The 18,855-nt window shown below is 38.3% G+C and overlaps 2 protein-coding genes across 3 annotated transcripts; both read left to right on the top strand.

Moving 5' to 3' along the window:
* The first annotated feature begins 193 nt into the window (after positions 1-193).
* Positions 194-8,248, top strand: LOC144646367 (uncharacterized). 2 transcript variants are annotated; one of them, XM_078505924.1, is made up of 9 exons: positions 194-423; positions 610-651; positions 1,619-1,691; positions 1,896-1,930; positions 2,663-2,752; positions 3,580-3,628; positions 4,140-4,188; positions 5,039-5,145; positions 8,135-8,248. In XM_078505924.1, the coding sequence occupies exons 1-8, from the start codon at positions 347-349 to the stop codon at positions 5,053-5,055; spliced, it is 432 nt and encodes a 143-aa protein (XP_078362050.1). In that variant the 5' UTR covers positions 194-346; the 3' UTR covers positions 5,056-5,145; positions 8,135-8,248. The 2 variants fall into 2 exon arrangements, with proteins under 2 accessions (XP_078362050.1, XP_078362049.1); XM_078505923.1 differs by lacking the exon at positions 4,140-4,188 and having other exon boundaries at positions 199-423.
* A 124-nt stretch (positions 8,249-8,372) lies between these two features.
* LOC144646366 (uncharacterized) lies at positions 8,373-16,644 on the top strand. Its single transcript, XM_078505922.1, has 8 exons — positions 8,373-9,327; positions 9,696-9,737; positions 11,666-11,738; positions 12,078-12,112; positions 12,647-12,742; positions 13,274-13,322; positions 15,776-15,886; positions 16,542-16,644. The coding sequence occupies exons 1-7, from the start codon at positions 9,248-9,250 to the stop codon at positions 15,845-15,847; spliced, it is 447 nt and encodes a 148-aa protein (XP_078362048.1). The 5' UTR covers positions 8,373-9,247; the 3' UTR covers positions 15,848-15,886; positions 16,542-16,644.
* The last annotated feature ends 2,211 nt before the right edge of the window (positions 16,645-18,855 follow it).

Genomic DNA, 18,855 nt, shown 5'->3' on the forward strand with positions numbered 1-18,855 from the left:
GCTGCTCAAAAAAGATAACAATTAAAACAGTTTTCTAAGGGTTTCAAGATTTTTGCTTTTCAGCTCACGCAGCCTGGATATTTAGTTTATTCGGTTTATAAAAAAAGAAATTCAGTGTAATTTTCACATGGCTGAAATAACAAGAAATCGTGTTGGTCTTTCCTTTAATTTATTGATATTGGATGTTTAAAGAATTGTTATATTAAAAAAGGATGAAAAGATCAGTTTTTCTTTTGACTAAACCAGATGGCTTGCATTCATTGTATATAACAAAGCATTACTCGGGCTCATCGCCCCATTAGGCAGATTTCAGTCGTCACGAGTACCGGTAAACTGAACACTTACGATGAGTAACCGTGCGGTCTTCCGTCTCTTTCTGGCTGTTGGGATTATTTTTGGAGCTGTGCGTGCTTGCAATGACAGGTAAGAGGATGTTTTCCACTTGCTTTAGCTGGATGATGAGCCTAAGTTCTTTATCTGGGTAAACAAACTGAGCACGAAAATGATCTTGTTTTTAACTTTGCCTAGCAAGTTGATCAAATTTTTGCAAACATGCTACCCATGCAGCTAGGCTAGCTGTCTAAATGCCGACTTTTTCTTTCCCTCTAGATGCAGAAATTGCCTGGAAGATTTAAAGACTGAACGCTCCAGGTAAATAAAAATACTCGTCAGTTAATCCTAGCAACAAAATCTTTACATAGCAAAATATAAAATCGCAAGGAAGCTGAGGTTCTTTCCTCTGTTGGTTTTTCTCCTTCACGAGCTTCGCAGGGGACTTGCGGAGGAGATTTGTTGCCCGAATGCTCAACTGTGAGTCACCGCAAGAAATCTCACAACGATTGGCCAATCCTACACAATTTCAGCTCTTTAATTTCCAAGACTAGAGTGATAATACGTGGCTATATAATTTTTCAATGCACTGACGAGCAGAGAGGTCAAGAAAATTATTTAGGAAGTGAAATAAAAGTGTGGCAATCAGCATGTGGATGTGATTGAGATTGAAATGGGTTGAATAGATCTCAAGCTGAAACTCCGAAGAAAGACCTTTGCGTGGTAAACGTTGTATTAATTTCCGAAAAGAGTTATTAATTCCTCTTTCTCCCAAGAGTTTATTGTTACAGAGCTACGTGTGTCATTTTCCATACCTTGGTGAACAATAATTTTTTAATTAAATTTGGCTAATTTGGCCCTTGGCAATTTAAAGTTTTCACAGAGAAGTAATTAGATCTAACGAAGATATATGTGATTTTATAGTTACTAGAATACACGGTGGAAGTTTAAAACTGATTGGCAGCTGTAGTAACCAAAAAACTTACTTTTTATGTTTCCTTCGGTCAACATGCCTAGGATAAATATAATTGTTAATTTTAACTCTCAAAAGAGACTTCTATTACTATTATTGGGAGGCCGATTGCCTAATTGTTAGTGAGCTGGACTTCACGACGAACGGTCCGGTTTCGAGTCCTGGCCAGGGTCGCTGGACAGAACCGGCGTTACTTTCACAGTGTCTCTCCCACTAAGGATTATTACTGGGTACCGGGCGAATTAAATGCTGTGGGAAGCCCTGCGATAGCCTAGTATTCCATTAAGACTTACTATCACAATCACTCTACTTTAGGCTGAAGGAAGACTGGGAGAATACGCGTCTAGATCTTAAGGGAAAGGAAGCCAACAACCAGTTGACCGAAGAAGTAAGTCTCTCTTTTCCCATTGGCCATTGTCCGTTTATTGATTGACTGGTGATGGTTGGCTGGATAAAAGGATGGATGGATATCCTGCCGAGATGTTAAAATTCGACAAATAATTGTAATATAATAGCACGTAATTCTTCATGCAGCTAAACATGCTACGAATATCGTGCCCCATAATTGCTTCCTTCGTTTGATTTTTTTTAGCATCTTACAACAACGGTCAACGGAGTCATCATACGGTAAGTGAAATTTTACGCCATTTGGAACTACAGCTCCAAGAAAATATACCCCTCATCTTTTTTCATGGTGTGTTTACGAAACGCGCCTTCGCGGCTTACAAAATTCAAGTACAGTAATTCTAACGAATACCTCATGTAAAAGGACACAATGCATCCGTTAAGGCGCACTAATTATGGTCCCAGCCTCATACAAACACTACATTCTTGACTTCTCATAAGTGAGCACCTCCCCCGGCTAACCCAACCCTTTTTCTGGTCACAAAGTTAACGGGCAGTTCGGCTTTAGTCTTAAGCGAATGTTTTGAAAATGTCACGTTTTACTTTCTTTATTTTTTACTAGTTATGAAATAAGAAGTGTGAGCATTCCTCAGTTAAGATGTAAACGATTCTTCTACCGATATCTGCAAAAACAAAGTTAAGCAATAATTAACTTAAGCGAGTAGTCTTAAGTTCAAGGGAACATCTGTTATATTAAGGGGATCCCATGAGACAGGAAGTATCTCCTGCTTTTATTGACTCAGAATGCAGCATAAGTTTCAGGAACCATGAAATGCATTATTTTAAATTACAAGTACTCCTTCTTTGGACTGTTTTTGTTTTTAGTTGCTAAAGCTGTTAGAAGTTAAGAACGTGATGTGAAAAATTTTTTTGATCAGACCTTGTTAATCACTCAGCTTTTATCTACCTGTTCTTTTTGTCAGTTAATTCAAACCTTTTTAATTCATTCGACAGCATCACTGACTTGAAAACGAAGATTGAGGCCTTCTGCAACAAATGCCCACATGACAAATGTTCAGACATATTAAGTCAAATGGAAAGAGGGTAAGCGCTATTCCAGCAGAACGGCAGACTCGAGACAGATGTCTGGTGTTGGCACAAATGACATAACTCATAGTCTCATTTTCTTTCGGTATTGTGTTCTTGGGCAGAACACAACTTTTAGTGACCGTATCTGGGCCCAGCACAAGCGGTGTGATTGTTTGTATATTCCAAATATGAAGAAATGTATGAGTATATGAAAAGGGTCTTATTGTCGTAAAAATATTGCGAGTAATGTCTTCATTTGTAAGGTGTAGTAACAGTCAAGGCAAACCCATTCGAATCGCTCAAATTCGCCATTTTAATCCGCAGAGAAGACGAAATCAACAAATGAGGTAATTATATTTACGTTTGTTTTGACCTAAAATGTAGACATTACTTGCAATATTTTTACGACAATTCTGAAGTCCCTTTAGATATTCGGTTTACTAACTGTGCTAACTATACAACCGATTTGCACTTGTGCACAGGTTTTTATTAGCTTCTCACTCACTCACTGACCGGCATTGCTTGCTTTTAGAAGTATTTTAAACTAATTGTAGCGATTTTTATCCTATTTTATCCTTATTTGATTATGTCTTAGTATTTTAATTTAAATTGTTTAGTTTAATAATTTAGTGGTTTTGCTGCTATTTCAGTAGACACGTTCAAGAATAAAGGTTTCTTTCTTTCTTAGTCTTCAAATACCCTTCACCTTGATCATTTTATCTGTCAAATAGAGTATTGAATAACCACAGTTTCATTGACTGATTGATTGATTGATTGGTTGATTGATTGATTGATTGATTGATTGATTGATTGATTGATTGATTGATTACTTTTTTTGATAGAATTAACACACTCAAATACAAACTCAATGTGTACAAGGAAAAAGATGGGGTAAGGAATAAGTCGAGGTTTAAGTTTTATAGAGGACCTGCACATGAGGTACGTGGGCGAAACATGAAGAGATCAAATCAACATTATGGAAATCCTCCATTATCTGAAAATACATGTTTGGGTTCAAAGAAGAGACACCCTCGGTCGTTCGGGCTCAGGACTCCATATAGCTAAAAATCCAGGGCTCCTGGGATCCAGGCAATACCTCAGCCCCTCCACTTTCCTGCTCAACTTTGGACTGCGGATAATGTAATGAGTAGACAGAGAGAACTTTCTCAAAGCTGGTATTCTGCATTTTACAAAGAATCTCGATTATCATGGCCACGAGAACTTCGTTAAGGCTTATTAGGCTCAAAAATACTTCTGTTCTGAACTAAGTAGAATAAACATTAAGGAAATATTAGGTTCGATTCTACTTTTACTAAAATACTTTTTTAAAATACCACTAACGTAATGTTCATTTAGAGGCGTACGTATGAATGATTTTAATTTAACATTATTGCCTCCAAAGGATTGCAACTCTTATGAATTCAAAGCCGATTTCAAGAAGCTAATAATCGGTAAAAAATGACTTAGCGCGTTTATTTAATTTTCTTATCACGAACAATTTGAATACCCTGCGAGCAACCTCTCTTAAGGCTGGTTCTCATATGATCGCCCCGATCGTCTCTGTCGCCTCTGTCGTTTGTCTGAGGTGATTGGAGCAAGCAAACTTTTTGAAGCGACAGAAGCGACAGAGACGATCGGGACGATCATATGAGAACCAGGCTTTAAGGGGAGTTTAATATCTGAAGTAAATAGTGTACAACACTAATATACTTGCCGTCAAAACCAAAACCCTACTATATACAATACTATTTATATTTTTTCTATATAAAAAAATGAAAATTAAAAAGAAGTGAAGTGCTCAAAATAAAAATAGAGAACTTGGTTAAATCTGCTCTAATGGCCATGGTTTAAGTAACTCTGAACTAATGAAATAAATGATTCACACTCAAACAAAATTTAACTCGGCGAGGGCACTTATATTTTCAAATGAGGAAATAAGGGGAGTTATTACAATATGCATGCTTATTGTAAAAACACCCTCGATAGGGAGTGTTGAATTAAGAGGGGCGGACACTTAGTGAATCGAGGACGCTAATGAAATCAGATTTGTAAAATTAAGAACTAAAATTCAATGATTTACCCTTAAGTTCTGTTCATGACAACTAAAACAAGATCTCATTACAGCTTTGACAAACAAGGGATTTACCTGAAACATTGTTCACGATAAGCGTTGATACCTTATCTAGCTGAATTACTAAAAGTAACGAAAACAGGAAAATCATTTGGATATTCCTAATAACTAAAATACAGAAATATTGACCAGTATAATTATATGTCTTTATTATTTTCTTGCACGTTCAGGAGTTGACGGTGAATGACATCATGCCGGTGTCAGCTCCTGGAGATGCGTACGCCGAGGCCTTAGGTTGATTCTGAATTATTCTCAGATTCCTTATCAGTAGCAAAAGGTAATATGCCTCGATTAATACTAGACAGTTTACTTGTAAAAACGTTTACTTCCTTAAAACATAGGCACGCTAAGCGTGCAGGAGTTATTTTTTCAATTTAAGGGGTGGCTTGGGGTGAAACTGGGTGATTGTCCTGTTGGGATGGTTTATGCCATGGGTTGAGCTATTTGTGTATGGCGGCCCACGAAGTCACTTTTTGCACAAAATTTTCTTGCAAACAAAATAACTTTTACGTGCATTTTGATACATCAGAACTGTTTTATTCAATATGTAAATTTTCATCATTTAATTGAAAAACAAAAACTAATTCAATTATCGAAATGTCACAAAATGGCACGTTCTTATTCTGTTTAAGCCGTTATTTTGTTGCTAGCTTTGTTGCAACCGTTACGTGTTACTTTTGTTTGTTACGAAATACTTTTGGCTTTTTGCCAAACACTGAAACATGATATTGTTGTTTTTCTCACTTTTGTAACATGAGACCTCTGTTTTTTAAAAACGAACGTAACACGATACCCTTGTTTTTCTCGAAAAAGCCACGATTCCATATAGACATTGAACGAAAAGTACTATAATAAACGAAGTAATAAACGCATCAAATCAAAAACCACTTTCTTCGGGAAAGTTCTTTAAAGCGCAGTACACCTGGAGTATTTGTTTTCTGTCAGAACTGTTCGACAAAGATTTTCGTTCATTCACAACCTAAATTCTATTCAACAAACAAGAACTAATTGAGTTATCGAATTGTCACGGAATGGCACGCTCGTATTCTGTTTTTTCTCTCGATCGTAGTTGCTTTTAACAGCAAAGTTAATACTTGTACCGGTTTATTAAATGTTTGAACGAGATGTTTTACAGTTGATTTCAGTTTACTTTGGCCGCCCGCTTTGCGAAGTTTGTTGGGAAATTGGAAACTTTGTTATGAAGTTGCCAATTACGTTGCGAGTTTGCGAATCAAATTGCGAACTTCGATAAGTTCCCAACTTTGGCCCGACTGAACTTTCGAAGTTTTGGTTGTTGAGGAGAAACAAAACATGTTGCTCGAAAGTCATGGCGATTTATGAACTCGAAGATTTTAGAGCTTGTCAAGGAAAGTTGAAGTAGCTTGAAGTGCAAGACAACGTTTCGCATCAGCGATCACGCAAGTGATTTGGCGATAAATAAATCTTATGCAGGTAGAAATTTGGTCAAATTTTAACTTTTTTGTATGAAAACACATATTTAACGATTTCTGTGAGGCATTATCTTCACTGTCTTCAATTTCAAGTCTTCTGCGTTTGTAAACCGGATGAAACTGGATGGTTTATTGATTTTAATCGAAGCCGACGCGACGCGACAGACTAAATAATTTGTTCGAGACAACGTGTTTACGGCTCGCTGAACATAAAAGTTTTTTATTTTTATGACATTTGTATCCAACAGTTTAGCGTAGAAAGCCCTTTTTGATAACATAATTATAGAAGGTTTTATTAATTTCGGGCCGAAGTTGGGAACTTTGTATCGAAGCTCGCAATTTGATTCAAAAACTCGCAACCTATTTGGCAACTTCATAACAAACTTTCCAATTTCCCAACGAACTTCACAAAGCGGACGGCAAAAGTAATGACCACATTATTCTTCAAATCTGCTTTGTGCAAATGGAAAGCTAGCCTCTCCAAACGTACGCTCGAATAAGACGAATAACAAGTTAGTGTTGGGCCTTTTGCTCACGGCGTGTGCGTTGTAAGCAGGCGGGCGTTACGAAAAACGTTTTTAATCCAGGGTTAAATCACAACTCACCGATTCCGCCTCCTTCTAATCTAAAAACTTAGAACGAAATTGCTGACTACGTCAGATTGCTTCCCCTTTATAAACTGCAATTTTATTGGTTCTGATAGTACCTGAAATCTGATTGGTGTGACAAACACACATACTTCACTGACCCACTGATTACAAGGACACGACGACTAAAGAGCTATTTTTGAAAAAATAACTCAATAAGTGGAGGCGGCGGAGCGTTTTGGAACGTGGGGGACTAAGACTGTCCCAAAAATACTCGGTAAATTTTCATATTTGGAGCAACTTTTTTTCCGTTCTTGCAACTTTTTGGTTTCTGAGCAGTTTCTAGACCGAAGATTTCTGAAGTTTCTTTAGTGGACTGTTATAGTCATTTCTAACAAAGCTAGACCATTATTTTTACGTTTCCATTAATGTAAATATTTCTTTTGACTTTTGACCTTTCGAAGTGATGCTCATGCCCCTTTACAGCAAGGCGCCCAAGAGTGTGTCCACTTTTAATTTATTCACATTCTTTCGTGCAGATTTAATCCAATCAAAAGCCGTGGATAGCTTGCAGTTGACTTCTGATTGGATTAAATCTGCACGAAAGAATGTGAATAAATTAAAAGTGGTCACACATTTGGGCGCCTTGCTGTAAGTACCATTATTTGGAAAAACTTAGCCAATCAAGATTGCAATATTTGGATTAAAATCTCAGCGCGCGCAAGCTCGTGCTAAGGCCATCGCAATAAAATGTTTCGTTTCCCATCGCCCCGTCTTTTGTTATGATGGGTCGGTCGGTCGGGCAAAAAAAAAAAGAAAAAACACTTAGGTTCCAGAGAAGGCCGGGCTGCTAAGTAAGAAAGCCTGATTACAAAGTCAACTCGAAAACGTGGTCTTTTCGTTCGTTATTCCTTATCAAATGTCTAAATAGTCTTTAATAACGTAGTATCGATGTTTATTAAAGACAAAGACATCATATACCAATCGTTGTTAATAAAACAAGATCGTGTGCTTGTAAATTGAAGTACTTGCTTCTTTAACTAGTGAATCTGGAATTTTTTTTTTTTTTACTTTTCGAAAAAAATGGGTCGGTCGGGCGATGGGAAACGAAACATTTTATTTGGATGGCCTAAATGGTGTAATCTTGTTTGTATTATCCTTTGTCAGTAACAAATGAGCATTACATAATTTTTAATTTTAATACTATCATTATATATTTTTATTCTAGTTCCCTGTGCAACAAGGACCTGATATGTATTGGCAAAGGAGAGTAGTAACTTAGCAATTATATGTCCTTGTATCTGAAACTTAATTAAGTGTCAATAAAATGTAGTTCAGTCGTTACACGTGCAATTTTGATAACGTAGTACTTGTTGCAATATAAAGTTTAATTAAAATATTTTTAGCTTCATATTGTTTTGCACAAGTTAAAGACTCACGAAATGTCGATTGGTTGACGAGAAAGACATCAACCATCAATGAGTATTAGCTTAGTGCGTGATTTGAAATATCTGAAAACAGCGTGAACATAAAAAAAGTCTGCGTTCGAACCTAGTAGCTCCTAATTAATGCCGGAGCTTTTCCCGATTTCCGTAACAGGAAGCGACTTTGAGTAGTTTTCCGCTCTCAGATTGGTCACTTTTTCATGCCGAAATCGGCAAATTAGGCCAAAAATTTAAAAATCCCAGAAATATCATGTTTGCAGTCAAATTGCTCATTTAACTATTCAAACTGTGAAGCAACATGTCCTCTTTTAAAGGATATTTTAATTGTTTGAATGTATCTTAATTTGTTCATTTGTGGGCCGGTTGGCCAGTGACTTCTGGGTCCTGTGTATGTACCCTTTGAGAACTGATACGAATGCTTACAAACTGTCGTCGCCTTTCATCTAAAAAAATCATTGATGTATTACTTTCACAAAAACAACAGTATGGCGAAGTTGAGAATTTTCGATTTTTTTCTCATTTTGCACACTTTCACTCGATATTTGCAGACAGCTGCTCAACTGAACAAGTAACAATTAGAATAATTTTCTAAAGGTTGTAATATCTATCAAGATTTTTGTTTTTCAATTCTCGCAGCCTGGATAATTAGTAACCTGGTTTAAATGAAAAAATATAAGTGTAATATTTACATGGCTGAAATTACAAAAGATCGCGTTGGTCTTGGCTTTGAAGTATTAATTTTGGCTGTTAAGAGAGGTTTTTTATTCAAAAAGACTTTTTTTGAATGAACCAGATGGTTTGAAAGCATTGTATAATTATAAAAAACATTTCACGCGCTCATCGATTCATTTGGCAGTTTCAGTCGTCCACGAGTACGGGTAAACTGAACACATACGATGAGTAACCGTGCGGTCTTCGGTCTCTTTCTGGCTGTTGGGATTATTTTTGGAGCTGTGCGTACCAGTAGCCATGCTAGGTAAGAGGATGTTTTTACATTTACTTAAGCTGGCTGTCGGGTAAAAGATCGTTTTTTTTGTGCAAACAGACTGAGCGTGAAAGTGATCTTGTTTTGAAAGTACCTTTGCCTAGTTGATACTACTACTACCACCACTACAACTACCACTGCCACTGCCACTGACACTGACACTGCTACTACTACTACTACTACTACTACTACTTTTACTACTACTATTACTACTATTGTTGCTGCTACTGCTACTTCAACAGCTACTGCTACTGCTACTACATTAATCGAACTACTGCAAAATGTTCCCCAACTAGCTAGGCTACCATTCTAACTGGCCAGTGTCCACATATGAATGCCGACTTTTTCTTTCCTTCTAGATGTAAAACTCGCCGCGAAGAGTTACAGGCTGAACGCTCGAGGTAAATAAAAGGAATTCGTTAGTCAGTCTCAACAACAAAAACTTTAAATAGGGAAACATAAGATTGCAAGGAAGCTGAGACTCTTGCCGCTCCCCCGCGAGCTTTGCAAGGGGGCTAGGGAAAGCGGTTTCTTGCCCTGCTCAATTGTGAGTAACTGTATAAATTCTCACAACAATTGGTCAATCGTACAATTTCAGCTCTTTAATTCCTAAGACAAGAGTGATAATAGCTATATATTTTTTCAATACCAGTAAAAAGGACAGGAAATAAATTAGAAAATGACATTAAATAACAATGTGACAATCAGCATATGGACATGATTGAAACTAGATCTCAAGCTGAAACTGATGAGAAGAAAGAAGCATCCGCGTGGTAAATGTTATATTAATTTCCGAAAAGGGTTATATTTAACAATTAGACTACGAGCCCGAGTTTTCTATGAGCAAATAGTCAACAAGGCGCAGTCGAGTTGACTATCGCTCATAGAAAACGAGGACGAGTAGTCTAATTGTTTTAGTAGAAACTCTAAAGGATTGCAGTCCAAAACCTACAATATTGTGCACTTTGAAGACAAAAATCAAGAAAATTTACCGCTTAGAGCGCGCGACTGTTTTCTATCGGCGACTAGAAAACAGTGGGAGAGCCAATCAGATTCGCGGATTTCCAATAGAACACAGCTGAGTTTCTACTAAAACATATTAACTAATGCTTCTATCGTTATCTCCCAAGAGTTTATTGTTATAAAGCGACGTGTGTCATTTTCATTGCTTTCGTGTCCTCTTTAGTGTTCAATTAAACTTATTTCCTTAATTTTCACTTGGCCCACCAGGTTGTTTTAAGTTTCACGAAAATACAGTGTCATTTGTGATGTATCAGGATGCATGGTTAAAAGTTTTGACAACTTTAGCAGCTGTAGTAACCAATTACCACTCGGCAAGCGTGGCCAAGTGGTTTAGGGCGCTGGTGTTGTAATCTGGAGGTCCCCGGTTCAAGACCTGCCCTTGTCAATAGCTGGATTTGTTTCTCGGTTGTCCGGAGTTTAAATCCTCGACCACGCTTTGTATATAGCCAACTGGTCTGCCTCCTGCCAGTTGGGATTTTTAACCTTGTTATGTTCATTTAAAAATCTTTGTTTCCTCTGTTTCAGTGGCATGCCTGTAAACTAGCTATCTCGTTGAGATATGAAGCTAAGTGCATGACCACTATAAACATATATTTATTTTTTTTTTTTTTTTTTTTATTATGTGTCTCATTCGGCCAGAACGCCTAGGATAAGAGGAGGCAGCGTGGCCGAGTGGTTAGAGCGCCGGACTTGAAATCTGGAGGTCCCGGGTTCAAGTCCCGTTCTGACCACTATCTGGATTTGTTCTCGGTCGTCCCGAGTTCAAATCCTCGGTCATGCTTGTAAATAGCCAACTGGTCTGCCTCCTGCCAGTTGGGATTTTTAACCATGTTATGTTTATTTAATATATTATATTTGTTCAGTATTTGTTTCATATACACGGCCCCACAAGCTTCTAGCTTTAAAAACAAACCGTGTATAAATAAAGTTGCTTTTTGCTTTTTATAAGAGGTTGAGCGTTTAATGGTTTAAGTTGTCGCGTTCGCTGTCACGGTTGATTGATTGCGTTGCGAGGCAAAACTGACAAAGTGCCCTAGACTTCACATCCAATCAACGCTCCGGATTCGAGTCCTGGCCAGGGTAATGGGGTAGAACACTTAATGTTCACAGTGCCTCTCCCCACTTAGGATCCATGATTAAGTACCGGCGAATTAAATCCTGGGGGGAGCTCTGTTCTGGACTAACACCCTATCAAAAGGGGGTAGAAAGACTTCTAGTGTATTAATGGTAAGAAAACGATAGACAGACTGACATGGTTCAGAGCAGGTTCGAATGCAGACTAACTATCACTATCACTGCACTTTAGGGTAAACGAGGAATCGGAGAGAAAGCGTCTGGATCTTAAGGAAAAGGAAGCAAACAACCAGTTGACTGATGAAGTAAGTCTCTCTTTTCTTAGTAACCATTGTCTGTTTATTGATTGACTAAAGGACGGATGGATGGATATCTAGCCGAGATGAAATATTCAACATATAACTGTACTACAGCAGCAGTAGCATGTCATCATCATTTATCCGTTCTCCAATTGGAGAATTGGGCCGTAAGCTCTCTGCCTAAAGGGTGTTCTGTCCTCCGCAGCCGATGCTGCTGCTGCCCATGTTCTTAAACCTTTCTTTTCCAGCAGTAGCATGTAATAGCTATTTAATCCTTCACGCTAAACATGTTACAATTTTTTGACCAATAGTAATTGTTTCCTTCGTTTAATTTCTATAACGCAGTATCTTATTACAACGGTCAATGAAATCATCGCAAGGTAAGTAAAATGCTATGCTATTTTATGCTATTATATTTAGCTTTCCTTAGTTAAGATTTAAATGTACCTTTTCTCAGTAAGCACGAAACAAAAAAAAACTATAATTAATTTGAACGAGTAGTCTTCAGTACAAGGGAAAACATATTATATAAGAGGACATCCCCGGGACCAGGGGAAATAACCCCTGCTTTAATTTACTGTTTAACAATTCAGCCTCCTTCAGTTTAACCAACTATAAATAACATGATTTAAATTTGTTGCTATATTTATCGAATACTTAACTTTGGACTGTTAAAATTGCGTGACGTCTTTTGGCGACTACAGTTTTAACGCAAAAAAAAAAACAAATAACTGACTGATTCGCATTGCAAATGACGCCGCAAGTTTCTTTTTACCTCCAATGCAAGTTAAGAACGTTTATCTGAAAAATGTTTTGTTCAACCGTGCTTAACACTCAGCCTTTCCATGCCTCTTTTTTGGTCGTTGATGTTTTTTTTGTCAGTTGATACAAACCTTTTTTAATTTATTTGACAGCGTCACTGACTTGAAAATGAAGTTTGAGATTTTCTGCAATGATTGCCCACGTGCACTGGACAACTGCCCAGACATTATAAGTCGAATGAATAAAAGGTAAGAGCTATTCCCGCAGTACGACAGATCGAGCTCCATTGCCAGATGCCTGTTGTTTTTTATCTTGACCCATCTTCTCTTGGTAAAGTGTGCTTAAGCAGGACGCAATTTTTGGAGCCCGTGTCTGGGCCCAGAGGCATGAATGCGAAACTTGTTGGTCAGCAAAATGTTGTTGATGGGTATTGGATTTAAATCTTGGTGTTTGCATTGTTTAGCGACCAGTTCTTGAGCAGTTCAAAGGAAGTTGAAAAACTTTCAACCTTCAGTGGTATAAGATCTCAACAAGTGTAGCTACACTTCTAACAAATTATTCAACAGAGCGCTGACTGAGAGTTAACCGCTAATGTAATACCTCAACTGGTAGAATGCTTAATTTAAAACTGACTTTTAGCTGTGCAGGTCATTTTAGCCGTTAGCTCCTCACTCACTCGCTTACATTGCTTGCTTTCTTAATTACTAAATACCGTTCACCTTGATCAGTTTATCTGTCAAATAGAGTGTTAAATAACCACAGTTCACTTATTCTGATAGAATTAACAGACTCCAGGAGAAACTCGAAGAGCACCAGAAAACAGATGGGGTAAGGAATTTATCTGGCTTAGTTGAGGTTAAGTTTTGAAGAGTATCTGCTCGCGGGAAATACTCTAAATATATGTAAATACATATTTGGATTCCAAGAAGCGAAAACCTTGGTCGTCCGGGCTCAGGATAGCTAAAAATCTAGGGCTCCATACAAGCACCACCGGCCCCTGCCCCGGCCCCGGCCCCTCCGCTCTCCTACTTCGCTTTGGATTGTCGATTATGTAATGAGTAGACATCTTCTGGAGAGAAAATCCCCACAAATGGTATTCTTCTTTTCACAAAGAAACTCTCGTAGCTTCATGGCCACGAGAGCTTCGTCGAGGTTTAAATTAAAGCTCAGAAATCCTTCTGTTCTGAACTAAGTAGAAAAACGTAAAGGAAATGTTAGGTTGTACTTCTACCAAAATACATTAGATAACCCTATTCGACGTGGTGCTCATTTAGAGCCCGAATGTGGAGCCCGAATGATTTTAATTTAACAATATTGCATTGAAAGGATTGCAACTCTTATGAAATAACTAAAAAGTACAGGAGTACATGTGAATTCCAAGCCCTCTTCAGTTTTTTTAATGGCAAAGCTGATTTCAAGAAGCTGATAAACGGCGTATGAATTGACTTAACTTAGCGTCCGGGTTTTGGCAGTTCAAGGGATAGGAGGCCGCTTAACTTATTGCAGACAGGGCGCTTATTCGGGTCGTGGCATTCGTTTTATTGCAGTCTTACCATGACATAATTGAATAGCCAGCGAGCAACCTCTCTTAGGGGCAGGCTTATCAGTCTGAGGTACGCAAGATACAAATCGAGAACTTGGTTAGCTCCGTTCTACAAAGTTTTTAAAAATTAGCTCTGAACTGACGAAATAAATCGTTCTCACCCAAAACAAAACAAAACTTAACTCGGTCAGGGCATATACATTTACAAACGAGGGAAATAACGGGGGGGGGGGGTATTAGAATACGCACGCATTTTGCAAAAAAAAATACCCTTGACAGGGCGGTGTTTAAAGACTGGAACTAGCTTGTAATGGAGGCTAAAGCGGGTAATCTTTTCAAATAAAAATGACATGAAATGAAGCTCTTTTTAATGATATTTCCCCGAATTAGCCTCCATTGCAAGCTAGTTACAGTTCAATTTCCGAGAATACGAATATGGTCTATTAAGGTGGAGAACTTAACACTTTAATATTGGATCGAGGGCGCTATATTGATTCATTCCGGCGACTAGCGGGACGGCTGTACACAGGCAGTCCTGCGACAAATTGCGTGCAATTGGCGATCTAACCTCTTAAATTTGTAAAAACTTTAAAGTCCAATGATATACCTTGTAAAATTCATTAAATATTCATGCGAGTGCAAACCAATCCCAGTACCATATTCATATCACATGTACACAACTGTAAACCCCAATACAAATCAAACAATAGAATTAACTTTTGATACAAACTCCTGCTCAGCTAATTAGTATTCATTAACTTTTGATACAGATCTGTACTGATTCGCATCACAATACTTTGCATTCAATTTATTGTTTTCATTTCACAAGTAGAATAAAATATTCGCGTCCGATCTGTATGGTCGTTTACAATGGCTCGCCTATCGGCTCGCCATTGTAAACGCCCATACAGATCTCCCGCTCATATTTTATCTACTACTTAAAGTTCCATTCATAACAACTAAAAAAAGATCTGTTTGCTCTGACAAACAAGTAATTTACCCAAAACATCATTTATGATAAGCGTTTAAACCGTATCTATCCAAATAACTATATGTAACGTAAAAACAAAACGTTTAAATATCCTTAATCATTAACAAAGGAGCCCCTCCCAGGGGGGTTCCTAGCCTGCATACCTGGCGGGATGCGAGTGCATTGTTTATGGCGAACGGGAGAGACGGAACCGCTTCGCCGCTCACGCACGCGGGCTTAGCTTCGCCCGCGATTTTCCTCTCCCCGCGCTAATCCCGCCAGCTACGCAGACTATGGGGTTCCATGTTCACTTGTTCCCTAAAATTATTTTGTCCATGATTTTTTTGTGATCCATGTTGTTTCCTTAAATCTCAGAAACACAGCTTTTGATTCTGCGTTAATTCCTTCCTTTATTTTCCTTTTGTTACCTTGTTCCCAATTATTTAATGGCCATGTTCCTTTGTTCCCTGAATCCCCTGGGAGGGGCTCACTAAAGCCTGGTTTTCACTAGCGACGCAAGCACAAGCGCAAGCACAATTGTGATCACGCAAAAAGGACAAATTTTGATCCCTGTGCTTGTGGTTGCTGCAAGCACAAGCACAAGCATCCAAATGCAATGCGCTTGTGCTTTTGCTTGAGTCGAAGTCGTTTTCACGGAGAAATAAGAGCTGTTATCCTTGCGCTTGTGCTTGTGTCGCTAGTGAAAACCAGGCTTAAGATACAGAAATATTGACCAGTATATATTTCTTTCTTTTCTTGCACGTTCAGGGGTTGACGGTGGATGGCATCATCCCGATGCCGTTGTCGGCTCCTGGATCGTACGACGGGGTCTTCGGTTGATTTTTTAATGATTCTCAGTTTCCCTATCATCAGCAAAAGGTAATGTGCCTCGATTAATACTAGACAGTTTTACTTGCATAAACGTTAACTTCCTGAAAAAAGTACCCCAATTTCTGTCCTGAAAATCAGATTCCCAGCCAAAGAAAAGCCCCTCAAATATCAGTTGCAAAGTGCTTCCGAAACCAATATGAATAAGCGCCCCACTATACTATGCTGTAGTGTTTCTTTGGTGTTTTTCACCGTTACGCGGGTTAATTTGTTCAGATTTTTACATCCATGTTGGGATAAACGCTGCCCTGCTTCTCCCCCACCCCCGAAAATAAGTCCACGTTAGAGCGAAATTAAGCTTAAGGGTTTTTGTTTTGGAATTTTACAAACTAGGGTTATATATGATGCTCTCTTGAACTCAGTTCGTTTAGTAGAGTTGACGCTAATCTTAGCCTGCGAATACAGCTGCCTCTCATTCGCTCCCGCTAGTACGTGCAAAACGCGAAGTAGTAGCGCAAGCGAATGAGAGGCGGCTGTATTCGCAGGCTACGCTAATCTTAGTTAGATTGATCCTGCTAAGAACGATTGAAGGATAGACTTAAGATTTAAGATAAAAAAAAGGAAACATATCTTGTATTATCCCTTAATAAAATAAGCAGTATCTACTTTAAAGTGGGTTGACTTCTTTTTTATTTATTTTTTCTAGTTTACTACGCTACAACGATCTCACATATATTGCCAAGAAAAAGTAGTTACTTAGAAATTATATGTCCTTGTGCTTAAAACTGAATAAAGTAAGATTTAATCTTTACACGTGCAATGTAGTGTGATTTTAATATTAAGTGGTATTGAAATATTAAAACTTCTAATTGTTTTGCTCAAGTTTGGGACTCACAAAATGTCTGTTGGGTGACGTGGCAGACATCAACCATCAACGAGTATTAGCTTAGTGCTTGATGTAAAGTATTCGAAAACATCGTGTACCTTATTACATAAAATTTTCGCGACACGTTAATTTCGCGAATTACGCGATTCCAAAAAAATCGCGAAATTAAAGTGACGTGAACAATAAGTGTCGCGAACATAACATGACGCGAAAACTAAGTGACTCACATTATGTCAACAATCAAGCAACAATAAGTTTAGTACCACTTAAATCAGTGTGAATATGTTGTCGTCCGAATTGACTCAAGAACAAAAACTCATGCATGTACAAGCATGACCTACTTCTGCTACTTGTAGACATCGTGAGAATTGCTCTGTTGTTGCTTTGCCGAGATTTAGTCCCGCCCTTGCCGGCGTTTTTGTTAATTTTGACGTTATTGTTCCTTTGATAAAGTCGTTTTTTTAATTTAAGGGCATGTTAAATAATATCGCCAAGGAAACGTAAATTGTGTCTTACTAAAAAACGCGAAATTAAAGTGATTCAAAATGCAAAATTTTCGCAAAATCGTGAATTCAAATTTAAGTGTCGCGAAATATGCGCACCTCAAAATCGCGAAATTAACGTGTCGCGAAAATTTCATGTAATAAGGTACATAATAAAATATGCGTTCAAACCTAGTTGGCCCAATCAGGACGGAACTTATCCCGTTTTCTGCGGCATGAAGCGAGAATAGGAGTATTTCTACTCCATCGCAGGGTCAGTACCCCCCGGTACCCATTGATACACCTGGGTGGAGAGAGGCACTTTGTGAGTAAAGTCTCTAGCCCAACAACACAACGCAGTGCCTCGGCCAGGGATCGAATCCAAGACTGCTCAATCCGGAGTTCAGCGCACTAACATTAAGCCAGCGCGCTTTCCATGTAAATTGCTAAAAGCATTGGTAAATTACTTTTTAAAAACAATCACGTGATAACAAAGACATTCAGGTTCCAAGTTCATTTTATTAAAAGAATATATCAAGTTTGATTACTTGGCGGCTTATTGGCAGATAACCGGCAGTAATTCTAAAGTGACCTGTCGACGCAAAAATAGTACGAAACCAATTAAAACATACGGTATGATCTTGAAACAAAGGACCTGTCCTGATTTTTTATTCCTATCGATCGATAACAGATACTAAAGTGGCCACTAAGGTGGCCCGAACGACGACGACGCTCTCGATTTCCCAAACATTTGCGATTTCTGGTCGAAGCAAGCGTACGTTGCCCTCTCATGTCATGCGCTGACTGCTAAAATGAATTAAGCGGATAATCACAACTAAACGGCAAATTACTCAAAGTGCAACTAAGGTGGCCTGAACCTATTTATTTACGTGATAGTGAGTCGCGCTTTTTGGCAGGAAAAATTTTACCGATATCTTCAAAATTTTACATCCTAAATGAAAAATGTTCGAAATTGAAGAAAGTGCAATTTGCTTTCCAGTGAGAGCAAAATATTTTCAAAACCTTGTTTGACCATAATTTAAAAAAAACCTGACGACAGATTACTCTCGCCGGAACTTTAGAAAATATAGCTCAGAGCTTTCATGTTTTGTGTCTGGAAGTTTCATGACAATCCTGACCATGCAACTCGCTGCACAAAATGCTGGTCAAATTTCCTTTAAAAAATGCTACGCTGATGCATTCGTGACAGTTGGCGCACTTATAATGGGACCGGGCAGCCAGATTATCGGTCATCTGAAAGGATTATGATCCCCAAAACCTTATCAAAAAGAAAGTGAGTATTCAGAAACCTACACTGCCTACAGCAAACACAAGCAGCACAACAAGAAGCACAATATTATGACGCATACAAGGTCAAATTAAATAGTTATATTCATATGGCCTATCACGTATTCGTTCATTTAATTTTCGAAAAAATCTAAGCATGGGATAAAAGAACACATACGAAAAACCCTTACCAGTTTTCATCACAGTGGGTTCCCATTCTGAGAGAAAATTTCAAAGCCGCCAAGTTGAGTACTTCCAACCATCTGCTTTTCGACTGCACTGAGAACCCTTGTGCTCGCGATCGATAATATATTCAAGATAGCTCTCTTTGTTTTCGCGTTCCTTACGGGCCGTTCTACACTTGG

Source organism: Oculina patagonica, chromosome 3 (assembly GCF_052425735.1).
Source record: "Oculina patagonica isolate OP01 chromosome 3, crgOcupat, whole genome shotgun sequence".
Taxonomy (NCBI): domain Eukaryota; kingdom Metazoa; phylum Cnidaria; class Anthozoa; order Scleractinia; family Oculinidae; genus Oculina; species Oculina patagonica.